We start from the raw sequence: 15,468 nt of genomic DNA, 5'->3' as shown, positions 1-15,468 counted from the left end.
GAAAGGGGTTGATGAGCAAAGCTCATAAACATGGACAATCTATTTTCATTAAACCATCCATGAAATGTCACGAGAATATTAAATGAAGCGCGGCTCAGATGTGGCTGTTTTAATCTAATGAATTTAGTTAAAGAGTTAACTGAAACACTTTCCTCTCTTTTCTTCTCTCTCAGGATCTGGGACTCCAAGGAACGTCGCTCAACGACATTTTGTACAAGAACGCAGCTTTTCTCAACCTAGTGGACCCCATCTCTCATGAGCTGCTGCTTGGCCTCGCCCGAGACCTGCAGTGTCCAAAACGGGTGAGAATCCTGAGTAATCCAGTATGTTTTAGCTGTTCATGAGCTATGAAAACAGTTGCTGAAGACTTCAAATTAACCTTTTCACACATGGACCATCAGCAGTTTTCTTGTGCTGCATTCAGTAGTATTTAAACCTCTGAAGCCCAAGAAAATTGATTTGATTTCTTTAAAAAAAACACAGGAAAACAAAACAAAACAAAAAAACATAATGAGCAACTTGGCAAGAAATGTCCAGCAAACTGAAAAAAATGATGGTTAAAGAAAACTATATTTTTGATTCTTTGAATTAAATATTTGAAATGTATTACAGGAAAAAAAGAAAAGGTCATTTTCTTGTTCTTTCTTTCTTTCTTTGCTTATTTTCAGGTAATTGTCTTGTACTAATTTCTTGCTAATTTTTGGGACATTTCTTGTTAAATTGCTTTTCGCATGTTATAAGAAATCAAGCCAGTTTGCTCAGGTTTCAGAGAGTTAATTAACAGACAAGTGTAAACAGAGTAGAGGCAAGCTACAATATGTCCGTATTTATTAGCCAAGCCTGAGTGCATGTGTCAAATTTGTTGTCATGCTTTTGTGACAACAGTGAACTGTTGGTGTGATTTGCACAAACACGACTACAGAAGCATGGAAAGAAGCAAAGGAAATTATACTTGAGGTGTTTAGCCATTAGCATAATGGATCACTAAGCACGTCTTGGTGTGTTTAAAATGAGTTCAATATAAGGTGACATATTAACTTTTATTACGTAGGGATCCTGTACACTATTCACTGATTCTGCATAAGTCGTGATTTACAAGGGAAATGTGAGCAGCGCAGCACATTTTAAGCCAAGTGGAGTTTTATGTATACAGCCCTGAATCACAAATTTGCTCAGAGGGTTTTACAATGTGTAGAACATTTGATATCCTTGATCCTTAGACCCTCAATTTAGATAAGAACAAGCTCTACAAACAGTGTTAAAGGAGGAAAAAAGGGAGAAACTACAAAAGGAACAACCGAGAAGAGATCACAGTTGATGTCAAATATGCAGACAGAAATAACATCAGAAAAATATAGTTTGGAGAAACAGAATGAAAAAAATCATCCGTAAAACTACATGAGTCAATGAAGATAAATGATGAATTTTGTCCCAAAACTCTTTAAAAAACTGGACTCTACTCATTTCTATCAATCATGTCTGATAAACAGAAACAAAAAGTTAGCATTGATGGTATTTTCTTGACAAAGATTACATTGATAGAGATTTCCATGAATATCAAGAGCAACGTCAGAATTCATTTTCTAAAACTATTTCAACTGATTTCATTATTATTTTTTCCATTATTGCTTGAAAATAAATTTGTAAATTTAACCCTTTAAAACCCAGATGGACATCAGTTTTCTTGTTCAGCATTCAGACACCTTTTGCAAGTATTTTTGAAACTTTATATGGGATTTCTTTCAAAAACATGGGAAAAAAGTAATCAGCAGCTTGGTATAAAAAAATTTCAAATAAAAAATCACAATAGATCACAATGCTTTTTGGGAATTAGAAACAAGGACACAAGTAACTTATGGCATGTTCACTGACAAAGATAGATGGATGGATTTACACAGAGTTCTTGCTACGGTGCTGCTACAAAGTCTCTTCTTTACCCAACCTTTGCATTTTTACACAGAAGCAAACAAAAGGGACAACATGCAACTCCAGTGTTTGATTATAGATAGCATGCCGGCGTCGTGGAGGCAAAAGAGGTGTGACATTGAACACAACAGCATCTCCATTTAGTGTTTCATATAACATGTGTAGGCAGCATTCTTAAACAACGACAGTGGCACTGCACAGAAATAGCCATAACCAAATAACCAAATTATTAACTTCTCCGTTTACATCTATACAGAACTGCGAGGCGGCATAACGGCTTGATATTCCTGCCTCTAAAAGGCACTGCCTTGGTTATGGTTATTTCTATGTAGTGCTATTGTCGTTGTCTAGAAAGTGCTGCCTTCGCATATGTTTTCCATTAAATTGGATATAGCCCCTTTCTGGCCTAATACCATGTCTTCCCCTAGTCTTGTTTCATTTTCGAGTCTGCATGTGGAAAAGCTGCACTTGGAGGATAATCTGGAGGTGGAAATGAGAACTACCTCTCAGTCTCAGCTACAAAGGGCCCACCTGCATGCTGCAGGGTGGGGAGGCAGGGTGGAGGTGAATAACAGTGCCAAAGGGAGGCACTGGGTCAGGGTTTGGCTCTGCAGTGGCACCATGTGGTCTGTCCTCCCTGCTGCTCATGTGCTCTTTCAACACATTGACTTGCAGCTGTGCTTCTGGACCTGCAGGTGTATGAGAGTACCTGCTTAGATTGCTTCATGTCGGAAAGCGTGAGCAGGTGCCCAGTGGTCATCATGCTGAGGTCAACAGGGCCGGAGGCCATGGTCAATGGCATTGAGGCTTGTGGGCCAGCATGGCTCTGGCAGAGTACTTTGAGGACTCTGGCAGGTGGCAGGTGGCCAGTGGGATCAAACTGGAGTCCGCTGAGTGCTGTGAAGTCTGCTGTGTCCCAGAATAAAAACAGCTCTTTGTGAGGGATAGTATGAAAATTATTTAAGAGGAAAGGTGGTCAGTAAAGGTGAAGTTTATTATAATTTTTCTTTTGGCTGAAGGTGAATTTTTTCCATCCCAACTTTATATCTTATTTCAGCCTTTCCTTGCAATATAGTCAATAGTCACACCAGAGGAAAATGTTGGTGTTTTACATTTCTGTAAATCATTTTCATACATATCATAGCAATAAAATAGAAGGTCTGGAGGTCCTTCCCCAGGAAATTTTGAGAATCAAATACTTCACTTTCTGCATTATGCTGATTTTTTTATGGACCAATTTAATGGAATATAATGCAGTGAGGTTCTCAGGCACCCGTGTTGCTTTCAAATAATTATTCCTCTGTAGATCAACTTATTTATTGTTATCTCTTAGTTACTTAGTGGCACATCCATCTTTTTCAGTCATTTTAGAAACTGGAGGCCTTATTTTATTTTCTCTTATTGTGCAAACTCATTGCTCATTTTTTAGTTATTACTTATTGTTAATACCTATTTTAACAAATTATATATTTTTTAAAGTGATGGTGATAAAATCAATTATTTCAAAAAGTGGTGGGGACATCTCCAGTCTAAATGACACCTATGGTCTAAATATAGAGAGTTAGTTACAATGTTAGTTACAATCAAAAATTAAAAACAAAACCTTAATCTGTCTGTCTGCGTGTTTGAAGTTCACAATTATGTGGTCAGTTTAATAAAGAGTTAGATATACTATAAATCATGATTTATCCAGACTGGGACTCAGCTCATCCACTTGTAGCACAGCAAATCCAAGATATTAAAATTCAAATTACATTTCAAACTCTGATATGAGGGTGAAGACATTACAGAAGCTGCTCAGAGTGGCTGTAAAACACAGACCCAGCAGCCATTACAGTTATCTCTGAGTCTGCACTTATCTCTTTTGGGAAAAGATGGGTTGCCTTAAGATAAAGCCGCTGTAGTCCAGTTTTTACTTACTGAGTCCAGATGATAATCACCTGTGAGAAACTCTAATCTTATCGCAGTTTGCTTCGGCGGGGAAAGCCCAGAAGGACAGGAGGGAAAGTGAGGAGCTGGCAGCGTTCTCTTGACTGGCTGGCGACCCGTGGCAGGATACTGTGTCAGACGTGACGGGGATGTAGAGAGGCAGAGTGCTGGATTTAAGGCCTGGCAGCTGCCTCTTTGCCCAGTATTTTCCAGCACACTGAGATTTATTTATATTATATATTCAAGGACATATTTAGAGCTGAAGGATGCATCATCTATGAATGCTTTGAAGCTCATGGTCATCAGTTTCAGACAGCTCATTTAATGTATGTTATGATGCGTGATTAACGTCTAATAAAGCTTATAGAATTCAGTGACTGTGCTGATCCTTCCAGTACACAGATTCACATTTTCTAGGAGTGCTGTGCAAATCAGTATGCACAGCTATAATGTCGTGTTCAGTCATCCAAGTGGCTGAAACAGTAGCATTGAATGTTCTCAAGTATGAGGCATGTTTGTTTGTCGCCCATGAGAAGAAGTGGCAGTGGGAATGGTTAATCGCCTTAAGGTAAATTGCCCCTGTCTTTTTTTCCCTCTCGCCACATTGCCTCTTTCTTGTTGTCGTGTTGTACCATTAATTAGATTTACCCTGCTCAGCACAACCCATTCCATTTAAAGTCTCTGACGGAGGTGGGAGAGAGAAAAGAGGAGGCAGAGAGGGGAGGGGGAGGAGAGACACGGAGCAAGAGGGGAGGCGAAAGGGAAAATAAATGAATGTTTCTATGTAGAAAGTGTTTGAAGCAGCTGTATTCAAAGGACAAGAAAGAAACACTTTGTGACTGTGTGTGAGGAAGGAAAGCAAGATCAGATGTCCAGCATTTATAAATTACTTTTACTTCGTAGATATCTATCAGCTCCTTTTCTACATATACCGTAACTATACCGGACTGTAAAACAGTGGGACCCTGGGCACAGATATGCAAAAGGGCCCTCCACATACAAGAATTGTGTTCATACACAATTTTTGTGTGTCTTTGAGGTCATTTTGTGTCTCTTGGTTGTCATTTTGTATCTATTTAAGGTCATTTATGTCTGTTTTGTCTCTTTAAGGTCACTTTTTGTCTCTTTTTGTCTCTTTTATAGAGAGTAGAGAGAGTAATTTTCTGTCTTTTTTATGGTTGGATAGTGTCTCTTTGAGGTCATTTTTTGTCTTTTTGTGGTCATCTCTTTTTGGTGATTTTTACTTTTTTGGTCATGTGCTGTTTCTTTGTAGTCATTTTGTATCTCTTTGTAGTTGATTTGTGACTCTTTGTGGTCATTTTCTGTGCATTTGTGATCATTTTGTGCCTCTTTGTGCTCGTTTTGTGTCTTTGAGGTCATTTTTGTCATTTTTTTATCATTTTGTGTCTCTTTGTGGTCATTTTGTGTCTCTTTGTGGTCATTTTGTTTCTTTTTGGTCATTTTGTGTCTTTTTGTGTTGGTTGCTCTGGGTCTGGTTGTTGTTGTTTTGCCCCCTTTTCTAGTTATTTTGTGTCTTTTTGGAGTAGAGAATTTGACATTTTGCAGATGAAGGCCCCTCTGCCTATGACATTTTGGGCCCCTGGGCCTGTGCGCAGTAGGCCCACTAAGTAATCCATCCATGACATATGGTTTTTGTGTTTATTCCTGAATGACCAGTGTTTTGACTTGTCGTAAGAGCTACATTTATATTCGTTGTCCATCGTTCGTCCTTTGCATGTGTTACAGGAGACTGACTCGTTCAAGTCCACCAACAAAATCTGCCGCCAGCTGATTTATCACCTGACCCCTCACTCCAAGTGGACAAGACAGAGTGTGCCCAGGAGGAAGTCTCAGGCCTGGTGAGTGTGTCCTCTTTGCTGCCGCCACACGCTGTGCCATCATTCTGACGATGGACAGTCCCTGCCACAGTAAACACATTCATCTCCATAATCATCAGTGCAAGTCATAAATCTCTGCAGAGTATCTTGAACAAAGAGTAAATAGAAGTCTACCAGTTTGTTGGAAGATTTTCTTCCACTATGTCAAGGTTACATCTGTGATAGTCTGTTAATTAGGGCTGAAGTTTTTTGTCGTGATGTTAAAACAATTCCTTCCAGGGAACATATCACTCTTTAATTCTTGCCACAAATGAAAATTGATTTAAAAACAGAACTGTGTATTTAATCATAAAATGCAATTTACTCTCATTTTTTGATGTTACTCCCTCATTAATGTTTGATTTAGTGGTATTCAAACAATTCATCACTAATGTGCAGTATCTCTGAGGTGGAGAACATCACGATGTTAACCATACAGAATATTTTATCCACTGTTTTTCAGCAATTTGTGTTTTTAATGGAGAGTTTGAGCATCTTTATTGCTGAGCAGATGTTGTTGCTGCAGTGGCAGCAGTTTGCATAATTACATCACTTGTTGAACTGTATACATAGTTTACATTTACAGGTTGTGCTCTCAATTTTGTGATTTTATCTTATACATATTTTACCACACAAATGAAATGTAAACTGTAATTTTTTGTAACTTGAATCAGAGGAAACTCCTGCAGATTAGACGCTGATCCAGTTTCATAACATTGATTTAAATCTATGACAGTTGTATGGAAATATTGATGAAAACTGGAGAGAGCACTATTGTTTCAGCACCTACAGTAAAGTTAGTATCTGTATTCACAGGGCAGCAGTCTGTGAAACAGAAGCAGATTTTAATTTGTGACTAGGCTAGAAACACATTAGTCCGAGCCAAATTTAGCCACACTCTCATTTGTTAAAGGTAAAATGAATCCGTCCATGTCCGTGACAATTAAAAAAAAAAAAACAAAACAAAACAAATGAAAGGTGACTGTGATTGATTAGAATGTGGAATTAATTTGTGATGTATTATGGATGCGCTTCTCTTTTTGTCATGTCAAACAATTAACAAAAATATAAACGCAACAGTTTTGTTATTGCTCCTGTTTTTCATGAGCTGAAATAAAAGATGTAAGACTTTTTGTATGCACACAAAAGGCTCAGTTCTCTCAAATGTTGTTCAGGAATGTGTGTGTTTAAATCTTTGTTATCGAGCAATTTTCCAACATAATCAATAATCCATCCACCTAACAGGTGTGGCATATCAAGATGCTGATTCAAAAGTACTGCAAGCAATGAAGAACCACTTGAAAATGTGCAGTTTTATCACACAATGCAACACATGTTGCACGTTTTGAGGGAGCATGCAACTTGTGACTGCAGGACTGTCAAGGGGCTGTTGCCCATGAACTGAGTTGATTATTTTTACAGTATTACAATAAGCTGTCTTTAATGTGTTTCTGAGAATTTGGCAGAACATCCAACCAGCAAGAAGGTTTAAGACCAGCCAGTAAAATGTGCATCCTTGAGGTGGGGGTGTGTTATAAATCCCTTACTAATTCTTTTTCTTTTAGTAGGTACTGCAGCTACCCTTACAAAGTATTCACTGTTGCATGCAGTATGCACACAGTTGGGACTCTATAACACTTCGCCCTGAACTTTAACCCTCTTTCTATTATATATCCAGTACCATAGAGATAAAACAAATCACCCTTTGCCTAGCTCACCAGAGATGAAGATCAACCCAATGAGCTCTGCTGCTACTTAACAGTGTTTGACATTTAAGTTTTACCTGCACACATTGTGGACTAGCCTCTTAAATGCATTTCTCTAACACTGTTATCATAGTTGATAATCTCTATGATTATTTTGTTCACTTAAAAAATTCATATTCATAATATTACCATTCGACTGGTCATCAGTCACTTTAATGCTATCATTGCGGCTTCTGTCAGCTGTCAATAAGCTGTCAAGATGTGATGTATATGCTGCTGTGCGGAGGATTGTTGGTAAGAATGGCCAGAAAAGCATGCTGGCTTGCATACTGCAAAATCCAACTGGATGCAATAGAACATCCTTGAATTTTTGGCGTAATTTTGGAATATATAAAATCTTATTTGCCATGCTATATAGTATGGTAGTATGGAAATAGAAACACACAGATGGTTTCTGACAGTCTGTGCAGAAACTCTTTGGTTGGCTGGACAGCTGATTCAACCAATTGTTTCATCAGCTGTCCAGCTGGCTGGGCTCAGACCATCTTCAGGGGGTGAATCTTAGGAGGTCCTAGTCTGCTGGTTTGATGCTGGTTGGATGTACTGCCAAAGTCTCAAAACTGACATTAAAGATGGCTTATGGAAGTGAAATGGAAATGCAATTTAGGAGCAAGAGTTCTGATGGACAATCCTGCAAGCAGCATGCCAAAAAAATCTGTGGCATCGTGTTGTGATAAAACTGCACAGAGTGGCCTTTTATTGTGACCAGCCTAAGACACACAGGTGCAGTAACACTGTTTAACCAGCATCTCAATATGCCATACCTGTAAAGTAGATTATGGATTAGGTTGTGGCCTAAATGGCCTTTTGGGTGCACAGAGTGTTGAGTTTAATGTTAGATTTTAATAACCCAGTTTTTTAAAAAAAATCTACAAATGTCTCAAAGAATGATTTGAAGCAAAAAAAAAGAACAAATAAAAAACTGGGATGAGGTTTGTGACTGAAAAGTCTGAGTCAGATTTAAACTCAGACCAACTGCCACCAAACTGCAGGCCGTCAGAGATCAGATACTAATTGTATAAGCTGGAGTGAAAAACAGAAAGAGCAATACAAAGAAACTCAGTGTAAACAAATAATGCTCTCAAACTCAAATTAAGTAACAGGTACATTTGTGGAGAGGTTATGAAAAGAAAAAAAGCATCTCTAATGATCATCATGAGGCTCCCTCTCCCCGAACAATTAACCCAGATTGAAAGATTTTTTTGACAGCTCGAGTTAACTTCCCGCCCCTGTCTCTTGGTTGCAGTATTTCGAAATAACGCTCAACAGAACAACAAGGCAGCCTCTCCCAGCGTGCTCATTAGCAAGCTCTGTCTCCCTCACAGCCTCGTCTGCAAACATCCAGGCAGTTACTGTAGGTCTCAAACCAGACTGTTTCCTTTCTCTGTGAATATGACGCCCACTAAAACCAGAAGAAATTAATGTCTTTGGATCAAATGAAGCATTAAGACACAGTTAGCATGGTTTCAAATGCTTTTCTGTTATTGATCTGTTCATTAGAGCTCATTCTCTATTTCCCTCCTCCCTCACCTTCCTGCTCTCTCCCTTTTCCTACCCTCAGCCCCTGCATTTCTCCTCTCTTAAAATCCCCTTCCTTGCATTGATTTTCCTCCTCTCCTCTTTTCCTGTGGGATTTTTCTCTCCTTCTTGTGAGAGTCCATTTTGTTCAACAGTTGCCACACAGAGCGGTTCTGCAGTTTGAGCTAAGGCTCTGGGGAAACGCTTTGTCAGACCGAGAGAGAAAAAGGGGAGGGGGCAGAATCACTGCAAGGTTGCCGATTAGAAGTCACGCATTTCCCTCTTTCTTCCCGCCTCACCTCCAATCGATCGTGAAAGTGATCTCTTCATATTTAGGGATGAAAAAGCATTAGCTATCACATAACCTATATTGCATTCTTACATTCTTATTTTCTTCAAGTGATATTGAAAAGTCGATTAGATCAGTCTGGAAATGTGCTCTCCAACCGGGGCTCAAATTGAATTGTTTTCATGGAATTTGTGCAATTGGGTGCAAATCTTGAAGAGATAACACATAAATCATGATTCTGACTTTATTACTCCAGCCCACTTTGCTTTTATGACACTGTAACTGCAGAGCAAGTGTGTCACACTTTATATATTATCAAGGCAATTTCATTTTTTCCTCTGCAGCTGCATGTGCCAGCTTTCTGAGAAGCACAGTATTGCTGAGTCCCAAGAGGAGTTCTTAATGTTATTGTAATTGGTATTGAATTTCAGATTAATCAAGCTCATATTTTTTTATGATGCTAAAATTGCCCTTCCAGCACATTTTGAAGAGATTGGACTCCGATTGCAGATGCTATTTCATTGCTTGTCTTTACTGCGAGGCAGCAATTGATGTGCGGCTCTTACAGCAGCTATTACAGACATCTTCAGTACATTTAAAGAAATTACTGTGGTTCAAGAAGACGACTGAAGCCTTGTATTTAGTGTTAAGCTTTGTAGAGTGAAGACACTCCAAGTCTTGCAGAAAATCTAAGCGCATCTGCATTTTTTTTTCTTTATTTGAGTCAGCATAGAATTTAAGTGCCAATATTCAGTCATGCAGGTCATGAGGACTGATGGTAAGGAGGAAAGGAGACAGCTGTTTGGGCAGGTGTAATTAACCGTGGGTGAGCTTTGATAGACAGTCTGAGTCTTGATATTTGACCAAGACCTCACACTGTTCAGACTAAAGTGCCTTTCCTCTCACAGCTCACACTGCAAAGGCTATCTTGAAGTTTTTTCTCTGCTTTTATTTTTCTGCATAAAAAGCTTTATAGTCATTGAAACAGGGCTGCTGGAGTAGTGACAAACAGTATTTTGCCAGCTTGTTTCTGTTACGTGACCGAAAAACAAATAGTCTGCATGCATATCTGCAAACCTTAAGATCTTACCATGAAATAACAAACACTTCCCGCACATAACAAACTGGGGCTAAACAGTCACTGCTTTGCTGATCTTACCGTCAATAACAACATCTGGCAACATTTAACATCATTTTTATGTTGCACAAACATGGTGAAATACTACAGCAATAATGACCAAGAAGTTGAAACTCTTGACCTTATCTCTGCACAATTTCATCATGTGTTATCTTTAACATTTTCATTATGCAAACAGTGATAAACAAAACCGTTACGAAACCAGGATTATGAGAAAGACTGAGCCAAAGAGGGGTTCTGCTGAACTCCAGCTTGACTTCTCATCAGATCTCAAACCATGTCTTAGCACGACAAAGACACTCCTGTGTTCTACCTTTCCATCAGCAGTGACAGCAACACGTTGACCCACGCCATAGACTTCTAAAGGCATCAGTGCGCTTCAAGCATGCAGGTCAGGTTGTCAAACTGCACCTGAAACATCCACCACCTGGCTGCTAGCAAGAAGCCAACACAAGGAAACAACTACAGCCAAACCCTCCAACAAAGGACAACTGGACAGCACTTATCGATTAAATAAATCGTCTGGAGAAAATTACACTTTACACTCCTCACCAAATGCTACCACTATTTGTGTTTGCAGCTGAGTACAGCGCCATAATTCTTTATGACAACAAAATATTTGTGTCCATTTGAAACATCTATAAACACTTTTGCCTTTAAGAGACACCTCGCCTCAAAATGAAAAATACGAAATTTCACTTGCCCTAGTAACTAGCCCCAAACATGTTGGTTTTTTTTTTCACACACCGTATGCTATATCTCTGAACACACTATTTCACATTTAAATCTGAAGAGGCCAGTGCAGTTATGTTTATACTCCTTCCAAAATTTGGAAAGGTCTTTAAAATGTCTCCTGTCTCAACTATCGAAATACTCTTCGCTTGGCTCTTAAAATACTCTCCTCAGCCTGTGGCTCATCCAGATCTTTGCAGTCTTACTTGTCCTCAGCCTCCCAAATTCCTCCTTCATCATATCATCCTCTGCTACCTCCAGTGGCTCCTGTGGCTGCTCAGATTTTCAAATTACATGATGCTGACAATTAGAGGCCGCTACAGTAGCCACAGCTCAGCACCCACAGGCTGCTGCCTATCCTGCACACCAACGTGTGACCTGCATCATGATGCTTACAAGCTGACCTCTTTCTCCTGTTGGAACATCCATCCCACTTCACCAAGATAACCACCTTTTTCCTGCCTTTGCTCATAGGCTACAAAACTAAATTCCTCAAGTGGCACCTCACGTCATCCTCTCACTTCCTAATCATGCCCTTGCAGGCATTACCCAGTGAATACCCATGCAGGCATCATGCCTATGACTATATTTGGTTGAGCAGTGAAAGTTTTTGGGACGTACTAGCCAGGATGCCTATGACCACTTTTTTAACTGCATTTTACAAGATTTAACAACTGTATTTTTACTCCGGATCCCTAGACGGCTTTTCAGCGGCTAATCACCGGAGAAGTGCTCACTGCGATTCTCTCTCCAGTTTCTCCCGGCTCTGCTCAGACTAATTTGCTCTAATCTTTGCAGAAATCCCCTCTACCTCTCTTCCTCGCTGTTATTTTGAGCCCTTCTCCCTTACATGATCCTTGCAGAGCCACAGCAATATTGTCAAAGCACTACACCTTCCACCTTTGCAGCCCTCAATATTGTCATGACCTGTGAATTTATACTTATACTGCTGTCCAGTTCCCCCCAGGCCATGTCAACATTAATGAAATTCTATTTTTGAAAATCTATTTTTATTTCAAAACAAGCTGGCATATTAACCCTTAACAATTTTATCTAAGGTGTGTTTGTGTGACCATATATTTTCTCTAGAGTGCTGCAATTTCATACATGATTAAAGAATAATCTGGGTAATCTGGTGTAGCAAGCAGACATCCAGGCCAAGACTTCCTCTTCCATGCACTGGTCATTTTGGCTAAACTCCAAAAGCAGATATATGCATATGAATGAAGATATATTGTTAAATTTCTAATATAAGCTAAATTGGCGTCAGATGATAGCTGGGTTTTGGACAGCAAACAAAAAAACAAAATGCATCCTATACCAAAATGTTGTCCTGTTGCCTACAGGTTCTGCATACATATGCAGATATCTGCTGTTGAGATTACGATAATAACACATACAATTAAATGGAGGTGAAACTTCTTAACATTTCTGACTTGCATGACAAACCAGCAACACTTACTGAGCCCTAAAACAAAATATCATGTGTGGAGCAAGTGGACCCAAACTGCAAGCAACAGCAACTCCTTTAAACCTGTCTTTATTGAAGGTGTGTGCAGGAAAAATGCAAACTGAGGATCACACAAGAAAAACCAAGGCTTCAACAAAGACTGAACTAGACACTTAAATGAAAACTAGTCTGATGAGGGGATGAAGTGCAGCTGGAGAAAAGGGTGGAGAAGCTCAGAAGAATGAGGTGATTTAGAACAAACAATGAGCTGATTAGGTTGAAAAATCTCAGGAGGCAAGGAGGGACTAACTAGGCTGATGCAGGGCAGGTGTGCTGATGAGCAGATGAGGGAGAGGGAGGACAGAAACACAGGATGGGAAGAACATAGTAAACAGAAACCCCAAAACACAGTCTTCTTGATAATAAACCGACTGACAGACTAAACAAAGACACAAACAATTTTTTTTTTTTACTGTATGTTGTAATTCCTCGCAGTCTTGTTGTGAATATTTACCTTCCTGTCCTCTTTTGACCATAACTGTTATTGTACGCACATTATCGTGTGTAACATTGATATTTTCTTTTTTTTCTTCCTTTTCTTAACTAATAGCCTAACTAGGGACAGGAGCAGCATCTAAAATCTCTATACATGAAACATCAGTTACTACAGCCTGTTTGTAAAAGGTGGAAGTTGTTAATTTGCATTGTCCCTCCCTATCAAATAAACTATATAAATAAATATATAAATTAGTCTATTACTTTCACAGAATCCAGTCTTTTCAAGTCTGAAGGCACTAGGACGCAGACTGTGACACAAAGATGGCAAATCTGTTGTCTCAGATTACATACTGTGCGATGCCATTTGTTAGAGCCACTTGATCAGGTATTTTATACTTGGTAAAAATGTTTGTTTTGGTATACGACATGTGATATGGCTTCTGGTTTAGTTTGGGTTTGCATAATGGTTTCTAAATTTTTGAATGGTGAATTATAGTAGGCATGTTTGTATTTGCATTACTTATTATAGTATTTCTGTTAGATTGCAGGCTAAGATGTGTTCCACAGCTGTGGTGCCGTGGCGCAGTTTAGTGCACATGACAAACGAGGATGACGTGCTTGGAAACGACGAGAAGTCTATTTAGGTGTGGATCAAAATAGGTTTTTGACTGTGCTTTATTGTGGAGGGACATTTTTACCTCTTTTACATGAAGTCTGTAGCAGACCAGACGAAATGTAATAATGGAAAGACCTTGCCAGCCAACTGTACTTATTGTTTCGTGCTAACTAGCAAATATTAACATACTAACATGCAGAGCTAAGATGTTAAACATGGTTACCATTACACCTGCTAAATAACATGTTAGCTTTGGAAGTGTGAGCATGTTTGAATTCAGCACCCAGGAAAAGTTTAAAGCCATCTTTACACAGTGGCCATAAGTGGAATTACACCACCTAGGTCCATTGCATTATGCCATGCAGCATTTGAATGACTTGTTTTACTGTCGGGATTTGATCCGTTTGGTACCAAAAAAATCTGAAAGTCTAAAAGAGCTGCAAGATTAAATTATGTTATTCCCAACTAAGTTAGTGGCCGCGCTCAGCCTCCATTACTCTCTGGTGCACTTGCTCTATGGGCCTCATAATGAGGATGATCCAGTTAATTTTATACTGTGGAAATAGAGCTCTTTAGGCTTCATGCACCACTGAGCAACTTTCATAGGAATTAATGTGTTAGCCATAAAATATGACCTGAGAGGCATCAAAAAGTAAAATGCACAAAACACCTTGAGCCAGAGTACCACTTAGTATATTCTTATCTTGAGGTAATTCCCCCATAATACTACTACTACTACTACTATAATAATGATAATAATAATAATAATAATAATAATTATTATTATTATTATTATTATTATTATTATTATTATTATTATTATTATTATTTATTATCATTATTATTATTTATTATTATTATTATTATTATTATTATTATAAACTGTCACCTATAATCTCGGTAAACCCAGTCCTATCTGTAAAAATGAACCAGATTATTCTTCTTCATTGCATTGTTTTATCCGTACACTAAGCCATGTGTCATTTGGCTTTGACACGTGTATGACCTATTTCTGGAGCCAAGTCACCCCCCCGAGGTGTGCACTGGAAGGCTGAACAGGCTCTGAATCAGCAGGCCTGACCTCTGACTAGCACCCAAGGTCGACTCCTAAGGCGAGGGCAAAAATCTGACAACACTGGAAAAGAACATTTGAAAAACTTAAATTTGACTTTTTCAAGTACACAAACACAGATGTCTTGTTTTTGAAAGGTTTTGCTTTCTCTGCTCATATTTCCATTCAGAGATGAAGTGTTCCACTTGACTGCGCACTGCACTCGGTCTGCTCAATCTGCTTTCTAGTTGACCTCCACTTTTAATAGAGCCTTAAAGATCCAGCCACCATCCTCGCCCATGAATAATTGAAGGCTTCCCGCAGTACAGATGGAGATCCTGGAGGAGGAGGGGGGAGGAGGAAGAGATGCTCAGTATCCAATCCATCGCACCAATCTTCGGGGCACTGGGGCCATAATAAGATAATGAGAATGATTAGATGTCTTGAACGGTAAACACGAGGTTGGAGGTGTTTTTAATTTAACAGATTTTTTTTTTTTAAACTTGAGGATTTAAATAACAGAATTCCGAGACTTAATTGTTTTTTATCCAGGGATTGAACCTATCTTAACCCCTCATTGATTGCATTTTAACTGTAAATCTGAGATAAGGCTGCAGCTGCTCAAGAATAACAGAAACAAGGATTGTTATGCTTCAGATGATCTGCGGGTCTCGTTCT

At 39.0% G+C, this 15,468-nt stretch overlaps 1 protein-coding gene across 1 annotated transcript in view; it reads left to right on the top strand.

The window, feature by feature from the left end:
• lrrc75bb (leucine rich repeat containing 75Bb) overlaps window positions 1–15,468 on the top strand; it is a 34,263-nt gene that overhangs the window by 8,843 nt on the left and 9,952 nt on the right. The window contains exons 2-3 of the mRNA XM_042509860.1: window positions 174–302; window positions 5,602–5,714. Of these exons, the coding sequence (XP_042365794.1) occupies window positions 174–302; window positions 5,602–5,714 (242 nt within the window). The remainder of the gene's footprint in view (window positions 1–173; window positions 303–5,601; window positions 5,715–15,468) is intronic.

Source organism: Plectropomus leopardus, chromosome 20 (genome assembly GCF_008729295.1).
Source record: "Plectropomus leopardus isolate mb chromosome 20, YSFRI_Pleo_2.0, whole genome shotgun sequence".
Lineage (NCBI taxonomy): Eukaryota > Metazoa > Chordata > Actinopteri > Perciformes > Serranidae > Plectropomus > Plectropomus leopardus.
The sequence above is the reverse complement of the archived record's forward strand: the minus strand, read 5'-3'. Positions and strand labels throughout refer to the sequence as shown.